Source organism: Eptesicus fuscus, chromosome 4 (assembly GCF_027574615.1).
Source record: "Eptesicus fuscus isolate TK198812 chromosome 4, DD_ASM_mEF_20220401, whole genome shotgun sequence".
In the NCBI taxonomy this organism is placed as follows: Eukaryota; Metazoa; Chordata; class Mammalia; order Chiroptera; family Vespertilionidae; genus Eptesicus; species Eptesicus fuscus.
The window spans coordinates 41,998,524-42,016,268 of NC_072476.1; the positions used below are offsets into that span (position 1 = coordinate 41,998,524).

Consider the following 17,745-nt stretch of genomic DNA (forward strand, 5'->3'; position numbering starts at 1 on the left):
CAGGCGAGCGGTTGGGAGCCAGCAGACCTGGATTGTGAGAGAAATGCCCGACTGCCCAGTGGGATCGGGCCTAAACGGGCAGTTGGACATCCCTCAAGAGGTCCCAGATTGGAGAGGGTGCAGCCTGGTCTGAGGGACACCCTCTCCCCATGCACAAATTTTGTGCACCGGGCCTCTAGTTTATAATAAAGATGGTAAAAGTTAAAAGAGAGAGAGAGAGAATTTTAGAGGTAGCAAGAGAAAACTGACTTGTCACATTCAAGGGAACCCCCATAAGACTATCAGATGATTTTTCAGTAGAAACTCTGCAGGCCAGAAGGGATATATTTAAAATGATGACAAAGAAAAACTTACATGCCAGAATATGCTATGGGGCAAGGTTACCAATCAGAATTGGAGGAGAGTTTCCCAGAGAAGCTAAAACTACAGAAGTTCATCACCCACTAAACCAATAAGGAAGCACTGTCCTTAAACGACATATCAGATGGCCTTAATAGGTATTACAGAACCTTTTATCCAGATACTGCAGAATACAGTCTTTTCAAATGCAAATGGAACATTCTCCAGGATACGTCACATTTGGCCACAAAACAAGTCTTAATAAATTAAAGAATACTGAAATCATATCAAAGTGCCTTTTCTGACAACAGCATGAAACTAGAACTCAATTACAAGAAAAATCTAGAAAAAATACAAACACATGGAGACTAAACAACATGCTACTAAACAACCAATGGTTCAACAGTCTATTAATTATTTTTTAATTATTATTATAAAACAGTAAGAATCCTATTACCACATTCTGTAAAAAATATATTTATGTATATGTACCTATGCAGAGAAAAAGAATGAAAGTGTATTTCAGTGTGGTAGAATTATGGCTCATTTTTTAATCTTTCCCTTGTGCTTTTCTAAAATTTTTTATAATGAACACACATTGTACATAATGCTATTTTAAACTGTAAGAAAATAATTTTTTAACTATTCAGAAAATTAAATACTTTTGCAAAGCTCACTTCACACAGATTTGTGGGTAACAGTACTGAAAAATTGAAGCTACTTACCTTCAGGCAAGACAGTCTTGGTCAACCGTGATCCAGCAACAGGGGCAATGGTATTACAATGAATGTTGTTTTTCTGGCCTTCAATTGCAAGAGTATTTGCAAGGCCCAGAAGACCCAGCTTTGCGGCACTATAATTTGCCTGGCCAAAGTTGCCATATATTCCTGAAGCTGATGAAGTCATAATTATCCTAAAAGGAAAATCAGTCCCCCAATATCATATTTGCTATGATTTGATAATGCTGCAACTGTACGTCTTTTGTTCTTTTCAGTACTATTACACCTGTCAAAAACAACTCTGTATATTGCCATTATATTCTTACAGTCATGATTCATATATCTAAAATAATATTAATAATAAAATTAATCTCAGCCCTGAACAGGTAGCTCAGTTTGTTAGAGCACCATACTAATATGCTAAGGTTGCCCCAGTCAGGACACATATAAGAAACAACCCACGAATGCATAAACAAGTCAACAGCAAAACAATGTTTCTCTCTCTCTCTCTTTCTCTCGCTCGCTCTCTCTCTCTCTCTCTCTCTCTCTCTCTCTTCCTCTCACTCTCTCTCTTCTTCCTTCCTTCCCTCTCACTCTCTAAAATCAATAAATAAAAATTAAAAATAAATGATAATAATAATAAACAAGTAATCTCTCAAACTTCAACTATAAGATTTAACTGTTTTAAAAAGGATTCCTGTTTAGAACCAAATAAATTCAAGTATAAGAATGTTCATTATCTATTGAAAACAACAATAATATTTACAAATATAAAATAAACTGACAATACATACGTTAAAATTTTAGTAAGAAATATTAGATAAAGCAGTTCTAATTCTTCAGTCCTCACCACTTTGACCCTCTCCCTTTCTGGATAACATTAAATACCTCATATTAAAACAATGCCATCTCACCCAATCTGACATATTTACTAGCTCTACCACGTTCTGAGATCTCACAGAGATGCAACTATGAGAGTTCTATACAGTTCCTAAACAGTTTACAAAGACTATCTCATGTGTCACAAGTACCAACTAACAGGAAACAGCCACTCAGCTCTCCTGAATTAGTCACTGGATACACAAAACGACATTTTGGTTAGAGAATAAAGTACAGCTAAGTCCTCCATGTTTACATGGCTAAAATATCAGCACAGGAGAAAAATCATTAATAATGAAAAGTACGAGGTGAAAAAAATACATAAAGCTGTCCAGCTCAGCTAATCTATAACTAAATGACCAATTTAATGAGAGGTTATGTGCCAAAACTATACCTAAAAAGCCCACACATATATGATGTTTTCCTCAATATCAAAGCAGTTATCATTCCCTCTACACAAGAACCCACACACATTTCTAATCCCCCTGGAAAGCCATATGCAACTCTACCTTCCAAATTTCTGTTTCTTCATGTGATCCCATGCTGCCCGGGTCACTTGGAATGAGCCCCGCAAATGAACTTTATGGATGATATCTAAAACAATAAATTATTTTTATTATATATTTTGTCAAAAATTCCAATAGACATGTCTCAGAATCAACATAAGCAATGATTTACTTATAAACAGACGTTCATTATAAACCTAGCATTCAAAATCAACTGAGTAAATATTTTTGCCTTTGTTCCAATTAGGAAAAACCAATCATACCTGTTTGCCTATCATTTATGATAAAATTATTGAAACCCTGTACATAACTAAATACAATGACATCTTTTTTTCCCAGAGGTAAGCGAGAACACAGTCCTCCACTACCACAAATTATGCAGTCGAATTTCGCACATTTAGGGAAATCGCAGGGGTCAGCATATCCAGAGTGCAATGGATAAGCCTCCCCAGGGGAAAAACACCTTTGTGAACCCGGTATTTTCCATGACAGATAAGTATGGTACAATGGCATCTTCAATTTATGCCTACTTTATATTAAAAAAATCACTAATTTTACATATATAGTTGGGACTCGACACAAACATTAGTTAAAGCATAATCACAAACCACACAGTTCATCATCAAGAAAAGTTTACAAAATGCTCAGTATATCCCTATTTTTCCCAGGGTTTATAAATGAGTTAGAGAGAATTGGGAGTTTGGGGGGTAGAAAATGAGAGAAGCGGGGAGGGTGGAGGAAGTAAGAAAGAATGCTAATCTAATGAATAGACAACCTGGAGAATGATTCAGATAGACAAAAACCTTGTAGATTTAATTTTTTAACTCAATTTATTTGGATTTAATTTGATATCTTAATTATTAAGTTTTTAACCATTCTTATTTATTTCTGTTTCAATCTGGGGTCTCATCAAATGTTTTCATGTATATGTTAGAAGAATAATGTAAGAGTGAAAAAAGAAACTTAAAGGGGGTAGGGAGGTACTAGTTAGGGGTGGTGAGCTGAGGATGAAACCAGAGGAGGAAACATCCCAGTCCAACTAGAGCTGAAAAGGAAGTGCCAACATAAACCCCCTTTGCCAACAGATCTTATCTTAGCTTCTTTTTTACTCCAATTCCTACAAGCGAAGAGGAAACCAAAAGACCTTCTTAAGTCTAAGTCACAAAGATATTTTGATTCTTCCAACAGAACTTGTGGCCATATTCCTCAGGAGCACACACTATAAACGATGAGAGAATTCACCTCGGTTATCATGCCTGCCACTGTCTCAGCCACCATTGCTTGTTTTAGTTCTGATGGCCAATGAAAGCAAGGGCAAAGAAGAGCGAACAGAAAAAACACTTTTTCATAACTGTGATCTGTTCATTATCCAAACTCAATCTTTCCAATGTGGCATTCCTAATGGAAAATTTTCCTACTTATTAGAAGCTTCAAAATTACATCTAGGTTTTCCCACCCATTACTAAGATTTCCATCATTTTTAGTGCCCCAGGCTCCCTTCCATATTCTGCTCTTGCTCTTGAAATAAGGATCACACAGCCAGAGAAGCATGCTGCAGGTTGTTAGAAAGAGTTAATACTGCTAGGAAATGCTGACAACCTCTCAAGGGAAAAACAAATCGAAAGGCACAAAATCCTTTGGAATAACTTGACAACTGATTGAAATTTTTTAAATTTTCTCAAATGTTTTTAAAAAATCAGTTATTTCCAAGTGTTCATCATTTTCAATTATAAAGCTTTTGCATTACTTACATTAGCAGAAGTAGATAAAAGCAAGTTTTTTCTTAAATATAGAAATTTATCAAATATTAAAAGACTAAATAGACAGGTATATTCCAGAGACATATATGAAAAACAACTTACCCCAGTCTTCATCACTTATTCTATTAAAGGAACGGTCCCTCAGAATTCTAAAAAATTGATATTATATTGGTTAGAGGGAGGAGGGAGTATATAGTTAAAAATAAAAAAACTTTGTATGTACATTACTTTACTAAAAATGAAAAAAAAAGAAATACTCACCCAGCATTGTTAACCACAATATCTGCAATATAAAAAGATACAGGTCACAACTATATAAGCAAGCATATTAATTGGTAAAGAGTGCTATCAGAACAAAATTTTATACCTAAAGCAAAAAAAAAAAAAATCTATTCACAAAACCACAGCAAGTATCACATTATATCAAGGCTTTGCTCTCAAACTTACATATCTAAATTTTTCCACCTCTACAGTCTGCTAAAATTCTATCATCTTGTACAGTATATAATTAGCTATTGCACAACTCTTAGGTTCTTAGGATTCAGGGGTGACCACATGCCATTCCTCATTTAACCTCAAAATTCACTTAGTTAAAAACTTAAAAGATTTTTTCCTTGCCACTCAAAAATCAAAACCCCAGAAAGAAAACCAATACTTTTAAACAATAAAGAATTTTTTTTTAAAAAAGAAACTGATGTCTTAACACATAATTGTATTCCTCTTAAGAAATTATATATTTTAGAAAAACCAAGATGGCGGCATAGGTTAAACACCTAACCTGCAGCCGGGCACAACAATTTCAAAAATACAACTAGAGGTCAGAACGGACATCGTCCAGAACCACAGGAGAGCTGGCGGACTGAAATGCCCACAGCTGGGGGGAAGGAGAAGGCCACGGGGACAGTCGGGGAAGCCGTAAAAGCCTGAGGTATGGAGAAACGGGCGGAGACACGAGCACATGCGCCTGCGGGGAGGATGGAACCGGAGAGGAGGGGGCGGCTGATGACCTGGCCGGAGTTCACTGGCAGGAAGGAGATAAAGGCTCCGGAGTGCGCTGAGCACCGGCTCCGATTGCACTGAACCCCATTCCGGGCGAAACCCTGGGAAACTCACTCACTTTCGCAACTCCGCCGCCCCCGCAGGCCGCCCGGCCCGGGACGCTGGGGACACCGCCGCAGCGGCGGCGCCCGGAGCCCAGCGGCCTCCCAGCACCCGTCCCCGCCGCGCAGCCCCCGCGCACCTGGTGCCGCGGGCCGCGTGCCCCGCACACCAGACGGAGGCCCGGGCGCCCTCTCCGTGCACCTCCCGGCGGCGCTAGACTTCAGTAGAGTTGACTTAATTCAAGGGATTAAGAAGTATAAATTGGGGGGACGCCGCGGCGGCGACGTCCGGAACACGGCGATGGCGGTGCCTGGAGCTCGGCGGCCGCCCAGCACCCGTCCCCGCCGCGCAACCCCCGCGCACCTGGTGCCGCGGGCCGCGTGCCCCGCACACCAGACGGAGGCCCGGGCGCCCTTTCCGTGCACCTCCCGGCGGCTCTAGACTTCAGTAAAGTTGACTGAAATGAAGGGATTAAGAAGTACAAATTGAGAAGTTTGAAAAAGATGGCGGCGGAGGTTAAAGGCTGTTCTGTTGCCTCGCACCCAGCGAAATCGGAGGGGATGAGGTGTGGAGGTGCGTGGGTCTGGCTGGTGGCGGGGGAAAGGGGCTTTTGTTCCAAACCTAAGGGAGATTAGCTCTCCATCACCCTGAAACCCATCTTCTGGCGAACCCCGGGAGACCCAGATGCCTGCGGGGAGAGGCGGGACTCTTGCAGAGGTGCGCCCAGCAATCAGTGTTTGCTGCGCTGGAGTGCGGAACGAGGGGACTTAGATACATGGAAGGCAGAAGGACCAGACTCACAGCCATCGAGGCTCGCCGCACCATGGCCTGTTGGCGCCCTAAGACCCCGCCCCGCCCTGGGACCCGCCCCGCACGTCTTGAAGACCTGCCCCGCAAGTCTTGCAGGCATACCTGCGCCCCAAGCAACGGCTTATGCATGTGGGTGGACTGCCCTCTGGCAGCGGACCAGATGATCTGCTGTTCTAGTCGGACTGCTCCAGGGCCACTCAGACAGGAGGAAGAAACTACAGTTTTTGCTGTAATCCTTGCTGAGTGCCTAAGGCAGTAGCTGATCTACACCCCATTGGAGACCCAGAAACGAGGGCATCTAGTGGTCTGTGGGAGATGACACCAGATTTCAACCACGTGCATAAGGGACACATTCAACGGGAATATTCAGTGAGCGCCAAAGCTTTGCTGCACCAAGACCCGGCCCATAAACGTGTCTCCTGCACAGCAACTCTTCCTTTATAGACAAAGAGAGCCCCCCCAGTGACACCAACACCAATCAAGACTTAACTATACAAAGGAGGACCAAGATGGAGGCATAGGGCGGAAGCCTGATTGTTGCCTACCACAACAACTTTGAGACTACGACAAGAGAGCAGAGCAGACACCATCCAAGACCACCATAGGGCTGGCTGAGTAGATGCTCTACAACTAGAATAAAAGAGGGGGATGTGGGATGATGCTGATGCCGGTGACCCAAAGACCACACTTTAAGAACTACAGCTCAGGCGACACAAAAGAACTATGGCTCAGGCGATACAACAGCGGCCTGGAATGTGCTCGGCGCAGTTCCCCCGGCGGTCTCCGGCTGAGGGGACGGCTCCACTGGCAGCCAAGCACGGACAGACGAGCCCCTATGAGACATGGGGTGGGAGACTCCGCGCTTGCTGACCTCTGAGTCCGTCAAGAATCTCAACGCCCCGGAAGCGGCCAGGTGCGCATGCTCGGCGACCGGCCACCGATGCAGACCCAAGGGCCGACACAGCGACGCCAGACTAGCCCACCGCCATGCACCGGGTGCACCGGAGCTTCGCCGAGCCGCCGCCCAACGAGTTCTGCAGCAGCCATACTGGAACTCCGGAAGGATGGCCAGGGGAATTGCTGAGGGGGGATTGACCGGCAGGAATTGGGATCGGGAAGACGGGGCCCCACTGAGACCCGGGTGCGGGCGGGGTTGCGCGCCTCTGGGCTCGGGTGTGGTCACACGCCTCTGGGTATAAGTGAGGCCTCACGTCCCTGGGTCTAGGTGAGGCCACATGTCCCTGGGTCCAGGTGAGGCCGGACTCCGGGTCCGGGTGAGGCCAAGTGCCCCTGGACCCGGATGACGCTGGATCCCGTGCCCGGGCGAGGCCAAGCGCCCCTGGGTCAGGGAGAGCCCACACACCCCTGGGTCCAGGCGAGACCATGTGTCCCTGGATCCGGGTGAGGCCGCGTGCACCTAGGCCCGGGTGAGCCCAAGTGGCCCTGGGTCGGGGAGAGGCCAAGCGTCCCTGGGTCCGGGTGAGACCATGTGTCCCTGGATCCGGGTGAGGCCTCGGGCACCTAGGCCCGGGTGAGGCCACGTGCCCCTGGGTCTGGGAGAGGCCAAGCGTCCCTGGGTCCGGGCGAGACCATGCGACCCTGGATCCGGATGAGGCCTCGTGCACCTAGGCCCGGGTGAGCCCAAGTGGCCCTGGGTCGGGGAGAGGCCAAGCGTCCCTGGGTCCGGGTGAGACCATGTGTCCCTGGATCCGGGTGAGGCCTCGTGCACCTAGGCCCGGGTGAGCCCAAGTGGCCCTGGGTCTGGGAGAGGCCAAGCGTCCCTGGGTCCGGGTGAGACCATGTGTCCCTGGATCCGGGTGAGGCCTCGTGCACCTAGGCCCGGGTGAGCCCAAGTGGCCCTGGGTCGGGGAGAGGCCAAGCGTCCCTGGGTCCGGGTGAGACCATGTGTCCCTGGATCCGGGTGAGGCCTCGTGCACCTAGGCCCGGGTGAGCCCAAGTGGCCCTGGGTCTGGGAGAGGCCAAGCGTCCCTGGGTCCGGGTGAGACCATGTGTCCCTGGATCCGGGTGAGGCCTCGTGCACCTAGGCCCGGGTGAGCCCAAGTGGCCCTGGGTCGGGGAGAGGCCAAGCGTCCCTGGGTCCGGGTGAGACCATGTGTCCCTGGATCCGGGTGAGGCCTCGTGCACCTAGGCCCGGGTGAGCCCAAGTGGCCCTGGGTCTGGGAGAGGCCAAGCGTCCCTGGGTCCGGGTGAGACCATGTGTCCCTGGATCCGGGTGAGGCCTCGTGCACCTAGGCCCGGGTGAGCCCAAGTGGCCCTGGGTCTGGGAGAGGCCAAGCGTCCCTGGGTCCGGGTGAGACCATGTGTCCCTGGATCCGGGTGAGGCCTCGTGCACCTAGGCCCGGGTGAGCCCAAGTGGCCCTGGGTCGGGGAGAGGCCAAGCGTCCCTGGGTCCGGGTGAGACCATGTGTCCCTGGATCCGGGTGAGGCCTCGTGCACCTAGGCCCGGGTGAGCCCAAGTGGCCCTGGGTCTGGGAGAGGCCAAGCGTCCCTGGGTCCGGGTGAGACCATGTGTCCCTGGATCCGGGTGAGGCCGCGTGCACCTAGGCCCGGGTGAGCCCAAGTGGCCCTGGGTCTGGGAGAGGCCAAGCGTCCCTGGGTCCGGGTGAGACCATGTGTCCCTGGATCCGGGTGAGGCCTCGGGCACCTAGGCCCGGGTGAGCCCAAGTGGCCCTGGGTCTGGGAGAGGCCAAGCGTCCCTGGGTCCGGGCGAGACCATGCGACCCTGGATCCGGATGAGGCCTCGTGCACCTAGGCCCGGGTGAGCCCAAGTGGCCCTGGGTCGGGGAGAGGCTAAGCGTCCCTGGGTCCGGGTGAGACCATGTGTCCCTGGATCCGGGTGAGGCCTCGTGCACCTAGGCCCGGGTGAGCCCAAGTGGCCCTGGGTCTGGGAGAGGCCAAGCGTCCCTGGGTCCGGGTGAGACCATGTGTCCCTGGATCCGGGTGAGGCCTCGTGCACCTAGGCCCGGGTGAGCCCAAGTGGCCCTGGGTCGGGGAGAGGCCAAGCGTCCCTGGGTCCGGGTGAGACCATGTGTCCCTGGATCCGGGTGAGGCCTCGTGCACCTAGGCCCGGGTGAGCCCAAGTGGCCCTGGGTCTGGGAGAGGCCAAGCGTCCCTGGGTCCGGGTGAGACCATGTGTCCCTGGATCCGGGTGAGGCCTCGTGCACCTAGGCCCGGGTGAGCCCAAGTGGCCCTGGGTCGGGGAGAGGCCAAGCGTCCCTGGGTCCGGGTGAGACCATGTGTCCCTGGATCCGGGTGAGGCCTCGTGCACCTAGGCCCGGGTGAGCCCAAGTGGCCCTGGGTCGGGGAGAGGCCAAGCGTCCCTGGGTCCGGGTGAGACCATGTGTCCCTGGATCCGGGTGAGGCCTCGTGCACCTAGGCCCGGGTGAGCCCAAGTGGCCCTGGGTCTGGGAGAGGCCAAGCGTCCCTGGGTCCGGGTGAGACCATGTGTCCCTGGATCCGGGTGAGGCCTCGTGCACCTAGGCCCGGGTGAGCCCAAGTGGCCCTGGGTCGGGGAGAGGCCAAGCGTCCCTGGGTCCGGGTGAGACCATGTGTCCCTGGATCCGGGTGAGGCCTCGTGCACCTAGGCCCGGGTGAGCCCAAGTGGCCCTGGGTCTGGGAGAGGCCAAGCGTCCCTGGGTCCGGGTGAGACCATGTGTCCCTGGATCCGGGTGAGGCCTCGTGCACCTAGGCCCGGGTGAGCCCAAGTGGCCCTGGGTCGGGGAGAGGCCAAGCGTCCCTGGGTCCGGGTGAGACCATGTGTCCCTGGATCCGGGTGAGGCCTCGTGCACCTAGGCCCGGGTGAGCCCAAGTGGCCCTGGGTCTGGGAGAGGCCAAGCGTCCCTGGGTCCGGGTGAGACCATGTGTCCCTGGATCCGGGTGAGGCCTCGTGCACCTAGGCCCGGGTGAGCCCAAGTGGCCCTGGGTCTGGGAGAGGCCAAGCGTCCCTGGGTCCGGGTGAGACCATGTGTCCCTGGATCCGGGTGAGGCCTCGTGCACCTAGGCCCGGGTGAGCCCAAGTGGCCCTGGGTCGGGGAGAGGCCAAGCGTCCCTGGGTCCGCGTGAGACCATGTGTCCCTGGATCCGGGTGAGGCCTCGTGCACCTAGGCCCGGGTGAGCCCAAGTGGCCCTGGGTCTGGGAGAGGCCAAGCGTACCTGGGTCCGGGTGAGACCATGCGTCCCTGGATCCGGATGAGGCCTCGTGCACCTAGGCCCGGATGAGCCCAAGTGGCCCTGGGTCTGGGAGTGGCCAAACGTTCCTGGGTCTGGGTGAGACCATGTGTCCCTGGATCCAGGTGAGGCCTTGTGCAACTAAGCCCGGGTGAGGCCACGTGCCCCTGGGTCTGGGAGAGGCCAAGCATCCCTGGGTACGGGTGAAGCCAGATCCTGGGTCCGGGTGAGGCCGTGCGCCCCTGGATCCATCCGGGTGAGGCTGGGTCCCAGGCCCGGGTGAGACCACGCGCCCCTTGGGTATGGGTGAGGCCACGTGCCCCTTTGTCCAGGTGACGCCGTGCCCCTGGGTTCGGCCGAGACCAAACCAGAGGGAGTCGGACCTCCATTACCACCATTTGTCCACCATCCAGAGCTGAGGGGTCAGTGCTGACATGTACACATAAGGAACTACTGGACATCGAAATTGGGTCTCAAAAGAACTGTTGGTCCAGGGGGAAGCTCGCTACAGATTGATTCATTTGCCTGTCAGCATAAATATTATTGCTCGTCTCACATTCAGTTCTTATTAGTATATATCTAGTGACATTTGATCTCATTCATCTAGAGGAAATGATGAACAACATAGACTGAGGAACAAGAACAGAACCAGAATCAAGGAGGCATCGATCGGACTATCGGGCCTCAGAGGGAGGATAGGGGAGGGTAGGGAGAGGGTGGGGGGAGGGGGAGAGTTCAACCAAAGGACCTGTATGCATGCATATAAGCCTATCCAACGGTTAAGTTCAACAGGGGATTGGGGCATGCGTGGGGAGAGGGATGGGATGGGAATGGGGGGATGAGGACAAATATGTGACACCTTAATCAATAAAGAAATTTAAAAAAAAAAAAAAAAGAAATTATATATTTTAAGGTGAACCACCATCATGTAACTATTTTCACCTATGACTTCCCACCTTTGTGGTATCGATCCCTCTGTCACTATATGTGAACACATCTCTTATGAGCTCAACCAAACATGACTAGAAAAACAAATATGCTTAACAGTAAAAACGAAGGAATACGTTCAAATTAAAAAAAATAAAAATGACTGTTTTCCAGACTGTAAACATATTGGGCTAGTTTGCAATAACGTTTCTCTCTAGAATTTTAAACTTAGAAAAGTTATGGTCTGTTCAGTTGTTGGATGTAGCGGTGCATACTCTCATATACAATAACTGGCCTAGGCTTTCGAACACGAAGCTTTGTTGCAGTCCCAACCTGTCCATTTCTCTGATGGGTTTGAAAAAAGTATTCCTTGTCTCAAATTAAAAAAAAAAAAAGTTGAATTACTTAACATGTATCATAGAGTGAGAGCTCTAACTGCGGTTGCCTGCATTTCTAGATAAATGAATCCAGCATAAAGACCATTGTAAACAACAAAAAAATATTCATGAAGCCATCACTGCAGCTACACCAGTAGTCATGAAAACTTTGTGCTTTTTGTGAAATACCTTCTTATCTAGTATTGAAATGCAGCTTTTATGGGTGCAGGATTGCTGTGAGAAAGGCAAGGCTACAGACACTAAAGAAGTGACTTGAGAAAAAGCAAACTCATTATATGACAACTTAAAACAAAAGGATGATGAAGGACCTAAATAAAGATCAAGAATTTAATGGCAAAGGGTGGTCTGAACATTTTAGAAAGAGGTTTGGCTTAAAAATGTCAAGATAATATGGAAAGCAGCTTCTGCCGACCAACAGGCAGCAGACAAGTTTCCAGACACAAGTAAGAAAATCGCTGAAAAGAAAGGATATCTGCCTGAACAGGTTTTTAATGCAAATGAAAGTGCTCTATTCTGGAAAAAGTAAATGCCACAAATGACATTTATTAGTAAGGAAAAGAGCACCACGATTTGAGGCAGGAAGGGATAGCTAACTCTACTATTTTGTTCAAATGCAGTCAGGCATCAGGACTGCCCTTAACCTATAAAACTGCTAAGCCCCATGCATTGTTAGTCCCATAAAAGCAAAGAAACATCACCTATTCTTCCAAAAGTATCCAGTGCTGTCTTCACAACCTTCTCTCCTGCTTCCACTGAATCTGAGGAAAGGGAAATTAGTACAAAACTTCAGTAGTATCTCTCAAAATGATTTCTAAATTCTTTTTTTTTAATTTTTATTTATTTTAGAGAGAGAAAAGAAAGGGGGAGAGGGGAGAGGGAGGAGGAAGAAGGAAGGGAGAAAAGAAGGTGCATATTTAAATTGAAAAAGAAAGTTCAACACTATATAACTACATATGGAAAATAAACCTGTTTTTGTAATACTAAACACAAGAAATAAAGCTTGGCAAAAATAGTAGTTTCATTGTTTTCTGCTAATCAGCTGAGGGGAAGGGCTCATATCCCCAAGTTGTGTGTCAAACGGTCAGCTGTCAACTCAGCGTCACCACTGCCTCTTTCTATATCCTCTGCAATCACAGGGGCGGACCCAGGAAATAGAGTCCCTTCCCTAGGTCACATATAGTCCTGAGTTAGATATGTCAAAAAGAGATAATCATCTAAAGCATGGAAAAGTAGAAGCCTGCAAATACAGGCAGTCATGTGAGGAGATGTGAAACCAACAGCACATCTACCACTGCTGCAGGCTGAGATGGTCATGGACAGTTTCCCTGACATGCACTTCCTCAACCCTTCCAATGGCTATGAAAGCCTCTATTTCTCTGTATTGAAACCCTCACACCTGGAAAGCCTAGAGGGGCTTCTGTTTTTCTGACTGAACCCTGATTGACAGAGGTTGCATATCAAAACTAGGGCAGGAATGGGGGAGGGTCTGGAATTTTTATCTTTATAAAAACTAGGTTTTTAAAACACCAAAATTTAAAAAAAAAATGGTGAAGACAGTTTTCTGGATCCTTAATGTGGAAAGAAGATACTAAAATGTCTGTTCCATTATTCCTTTAAACACTCAAAATAAATCATATCCTATTTCCTTTCCTCTAAAATTTCCAAATGAAGTCACTGGTAATCGAATTTAATCCCTGGCTCATAAAAGCAATTTAATTTGCAGAAAAATTAGTAAGTGCTAGCTTTTTAAAGTAAATCTATTCAAGAAGGTTCCTTACAAATACTATTAGACTCAATACATCAAATGTAAAGGTTGTATTTGCTGTTTTTCTTGTGGCTTCATTTTAATGCCTAACTTTAACACAAGTATTTATAAAGATAAGAAGTTACATATAGCAAGATTACTTGTGAATAATAAAATATAGAGGTTGAGTACAGAAAGGGGGCATTTCACTTCTTACATGATATTACTGTTTTTAAATTTTTAAACAATTTCAAAAGAAAAATTTAATGATATCTATAGAAATACATGAGACCTTTTAGCTAAACAGGTCTTTTAAGAATAAGAACATATTCATATACACATCTACAACAATTTATTGATTATATCATGTGCTCATTAATAAAAAAATTAACTAAGCAATAGAATAAAAGGTAGACATGAAGTAATCTACATCAAAAGCGTTAAAAATTCTCACATATGATAGAAAATATGTAGCCAAATAACTTTGTCTGACTTAGATAAAATCTAATTTCATAATTACACTGGAATGAAGAGATGTTTGCTCAATGATTATCAATGTGTGCTATAGCATTAGCTGAAGGAAACATTTTTAAAATAGCCTAATTCTCTCAAATACCATACCATAGTTGGCCACTGCCTTTCCGCCTTTCCTTCTTATTTCTTCAACAACCTTATCAGCAGCTGAGGAGCCTTTACCAGCTCCCTTGAAGTCCACTCCTAAATCATTCACTGCAATGCAAAAATAAACAAACATGCAATCATTTCTAGACCTTCAAAGTATTGAAGTATCAGTATTAAATTATCAGTATATTTCTTTAGTCATCTGCCCAATTATGTCCTTTCTCACCCCCATCTTACCGAACATACTATGAGGTATGTATATTCAAAACATGATTCTCTTTTTGTTTGTAAATACAGACATGAAAAAACAATAAAAATATTTAAACAGGTTTGTCATAAAATTTTAATTGTACAATGCTTTTGTTTTTTAAAAAAGAAAAAGAACATGATTTAACCCACTTTTAGCAAAAAAGAAAGAATAGAAAAAAACTAAAGATCACTTTTAGATTAAACACACGATGACATTTGTCTATTTCTGGGATTTTCCATTTAATAGTTTCGGAAGGTGTTTGACAGCATGTAACTGAAACTGTGGGAAGTAAAACCATGAAAAAGGGGGAACCGATGTACCCTTAAAATTTTGTTAAGCAGGTATACCTCACATCAAGTGTTCTTACCATAGTTTAAAAAGAAAGGTTAAAAATACATTGTGAAATACCTTCTCTATGTGAAGAAAGCCTTTGTTTACAGGAATGGTGATAAAGAATAAATATGATATTAAACTATTAGAGAGGCAACTTAATAAGTTTTCATATACATACTATGCCATAATCTACAATGAAGCAAATAAAACTATTTGAAAATCAAAATTACATACAGAACTAATTTATACTATGTTCAGTCACTAATTTATACCATGACTCCGTCTTTATATCTTTAACTGACCACACTTACCACATAACATCTGCCTATATCCAATTACATAGATATAAATGTTAATTGAGCATTTATTATTTGCAAGGAAATCTACAGAAGAACAAGAGATGAATAAGAATGGTACATCTTAAAGCATTTATAATCTATGAATACCATAATACACAATAAATTTTAGCATAAAGTAAGTAAAGGCCAACATAACTAAATAATAAGGCCAGATAAAGTTAATTTACACAATAATTTAAGATAAACTTTATGAAATTACATGCAAAAACTAACGAAAAGATACACAGATCAATGCCAAATAGTAAAAAAACAGAATTTAAGAAAAATACTTGGGACAAAAGAATTAACGTACATTGCAAAATGATCTGTAAGATTTCTTAGGAATATAATAAAAAATATTAACCAGTTAACTGCCACAATATTTTGAATTTAATTTAAAAAGGTCCGCCGCTTGCATCTATAGATGCTATGGCATACAAATGGTTAAATAATAAATGGCATGATGGCATATACTAAATTTTAAAGTATTTTAATATTAGTTGATGATTACCACATCTGGAAAAAAAGAAAATATTTTTTCTTCTGAAGAATGGCTTTGTTTTGTTTGTTTTTTGTAGATTGGAATGAGGGTGGCAAGTAGGGTTGGGTGGTAAAGATAATACAGAGAAAAATCAAATGCCTATCCACACTTAAAATTAGATAAATCAATGTGTTTTTAATTAACTTTTTTTTAAGGGAATATGTTTTTCAAAATGTGGACTCGGACATATTTTTTCTAACAATATAGACTTATCATTCTTACTGCATGTAAAAAATAATAAAACCACAAACACAAAATAATAAAAAAGAGGCTTACATTATCCCTCAAGAGATTTTTTAAAAAGCAGTATTAAGTTTTAACACTAAATTTCTATTAATTGTTCATTCTATGCAAATGACAGAAAACAACCGCAAAAAATATCAATATTTTAAGACATGAAGCTAACAGTCTTTTAAGAGCCTTTTTAACTAAACAAGGGAAAGTTCAAATGCAAATTGGCAAATGCAATATTTAAATAAAGAATTGTTCAATTGTGCAATGAAACACCACCCCCAAGTGGAAACTGGTCAAAGTGCAACCACACAGGTAAGCACTGAGACCAATAATGTGCAGTGAAACAGTATCAGAACAGATTTATTCAAGATAAGTCTCTATATTTGAGAGCATTAAATTAGCACTGACCTCTTTCAGTCATCCCACTATCACCAGAGCTAAATTACAGGGATTACAACCCTAACTAGAAAAGCTGGTTACATGCTGAAGAGTTTGGATAGAAACAATATTAAGATTTTTTTTGTGTGCAACTGTACACAAGAGAAATCTATCTATACTGTGTGACACTGTTACCACTTAAATGGCTAAAATTATTATAATAATTTAATGGCTAAAATTGTAATAATAATAATGATTTTTTAAATACCATTACCACCTTATACTGGTATGTGTCTACTTGGCATTTTCAAAGAACCATTATGTAAACTGCTGCATTTGATCTCCACACAGCTTTTTAGGAGGTTAGCACGAAGAGCTGTTCCTCCTTTCATGGTGAGGAAAGTTCAGGAAAGGTTAGGCAACTTGACCCAGGCTCCAAGGCTTCATGAAATAGCAATATCCAGACCAGAACTCTGACCTACTACAATGCCACTCTGCTCCTCTAATACTGTAAGCAAGTTTCCTTTATCCTGAAAAGAAGGTAATTATTTCCACTAAAAAAAAAAAAAATCATATTTGTTGGGGAAGCTATAGAGGAAATGCTAAATCAGCCACCTCACTCAAAGAGCTTTAAAATAGGTAGTAAAAATGATAAGATGAGCCGAGGCCGGTTTGGCTCAGTGGATAGAGTGTCGGCCTGCGGACTCAAGGGTCCCGGGTTCGATTCCGGTCAAGGGCATGTACCTTGGTTGCGGGCATATCCCCAGTGGGGGGTGTGCAGGAGGCAGCTGATAGATGTTTCTCTCTCATCGATGTTTCTAACTCTCTGTCCCTCTCTCTTCCTCTCTGTAGAAAATCAATAAAATATATAAGAAAAAAAAAAAAAAATAAAAAAAAAATGATAAGATGATGATAGTTAAAGACAGTCTTTTCAATTGAAACCATCAAAATATCCCAAAATGTGATATATTTATAAATTTTCATTTATATTTCTTACTGTTTTGCTTGTTTAAGTCACATTTTTTGGAGTGTTTATCCTTCTTACAGATTTTTAAGTGTACTTTATAAAATATTTTAATTACATGTCATATGTGTTCCAAATCATAAATTACTTTATTAAAATGTTGAGAAAGAGAGATAATATCTGAACATTCATATTACTTTATGGCTTCACTTTACTGTTTCAATTTATTATAGGTAGCTCCTTCTTTTTGCTGTAGCTCAATACGGGAAATTGGTCATTCAATTTCCAACTTCCCCACTACATTATCGAGAGGAATCCTCTCTAATAAAAGGATAATATGCAAATTAACCATCACTCCACTACATACGCCACACCCACCACGCCACGCCCACCAGCCAATCAGGGAAAGTATGCAAATTAACCCCAGCTAAGATGGCTACCATTGGATTTCCCTGGCAACAGAAGAAGCTAAGCTTTCCACACACTCTGGCGGCCCAGGCTTCCACTCAAGGATACAAAGTTTCAATTATAGAAGGTAAACAAATTTAAGCAGCAGCCACGGATCCAGCAGGAGGCTTGGCTCCACTCCAGGCTACAAAGTTTCAATTGTAGAAGGTAAATAAATTCCAGATACCAGGGCCTCTGCTTGAGTCACCAGCAGCTTGGCTGGCCTGCAAACCACCACAGGCCCCTTGATCAGGCCTCTCCACGCCCC

The 17,745-nt window shown here is 44.9% G+C and overlaps 1 protein-coding gene and 1 non-coding gene across 2 annotated transcripts in view; both read right to left on the minus strand.

The window, feature by feature from the left end:
* HSD17B4 (hydroxysteroid 17-beta dehydrogenase 4) overlaps positions 1-17,745 on the minus strand; it is an 87,092-nt gene that overhangs the window by 59,622 nt on the left and 9,725 nt on the right. Inside the window, exons 3-8 of the mRNA XM_028149692.2 lie at positions 13,993-14,100; positions 12,326-12,385; positions 4,465-4,486; positions 4,306-4,352; positions 2,447-2,531; positions 1,065-1,252 (exon numbers count right to left, since the gene is read on the minus strand). Coding sequence (XP_028005493.2) covers positions 1,065-1,252; positions 2,447-2,531; positions 4,306-4,352; positions 4,465-4,486; positions 12,326-12,385; positions 13,993-14,100 — 510 coding nt within the window. The remainder of the gene's footprint in view (positions 1-1,064; positions 1,253-2,446; positions 2,532-4,305; positions 4,353-4,464; positions 4,487-12,325; positions 12,386-13,992; positions 14,101-17,745) is intronic.
* Positions 2,780-2,943, minus strand: LOC114232635 (U1 spliceosomal RNA). Its single transcript, XR_003618712.2, has one exon. It is a non-coding gene; the product is annotated as a U1 spliceosomal RNA (small nuclear RNA).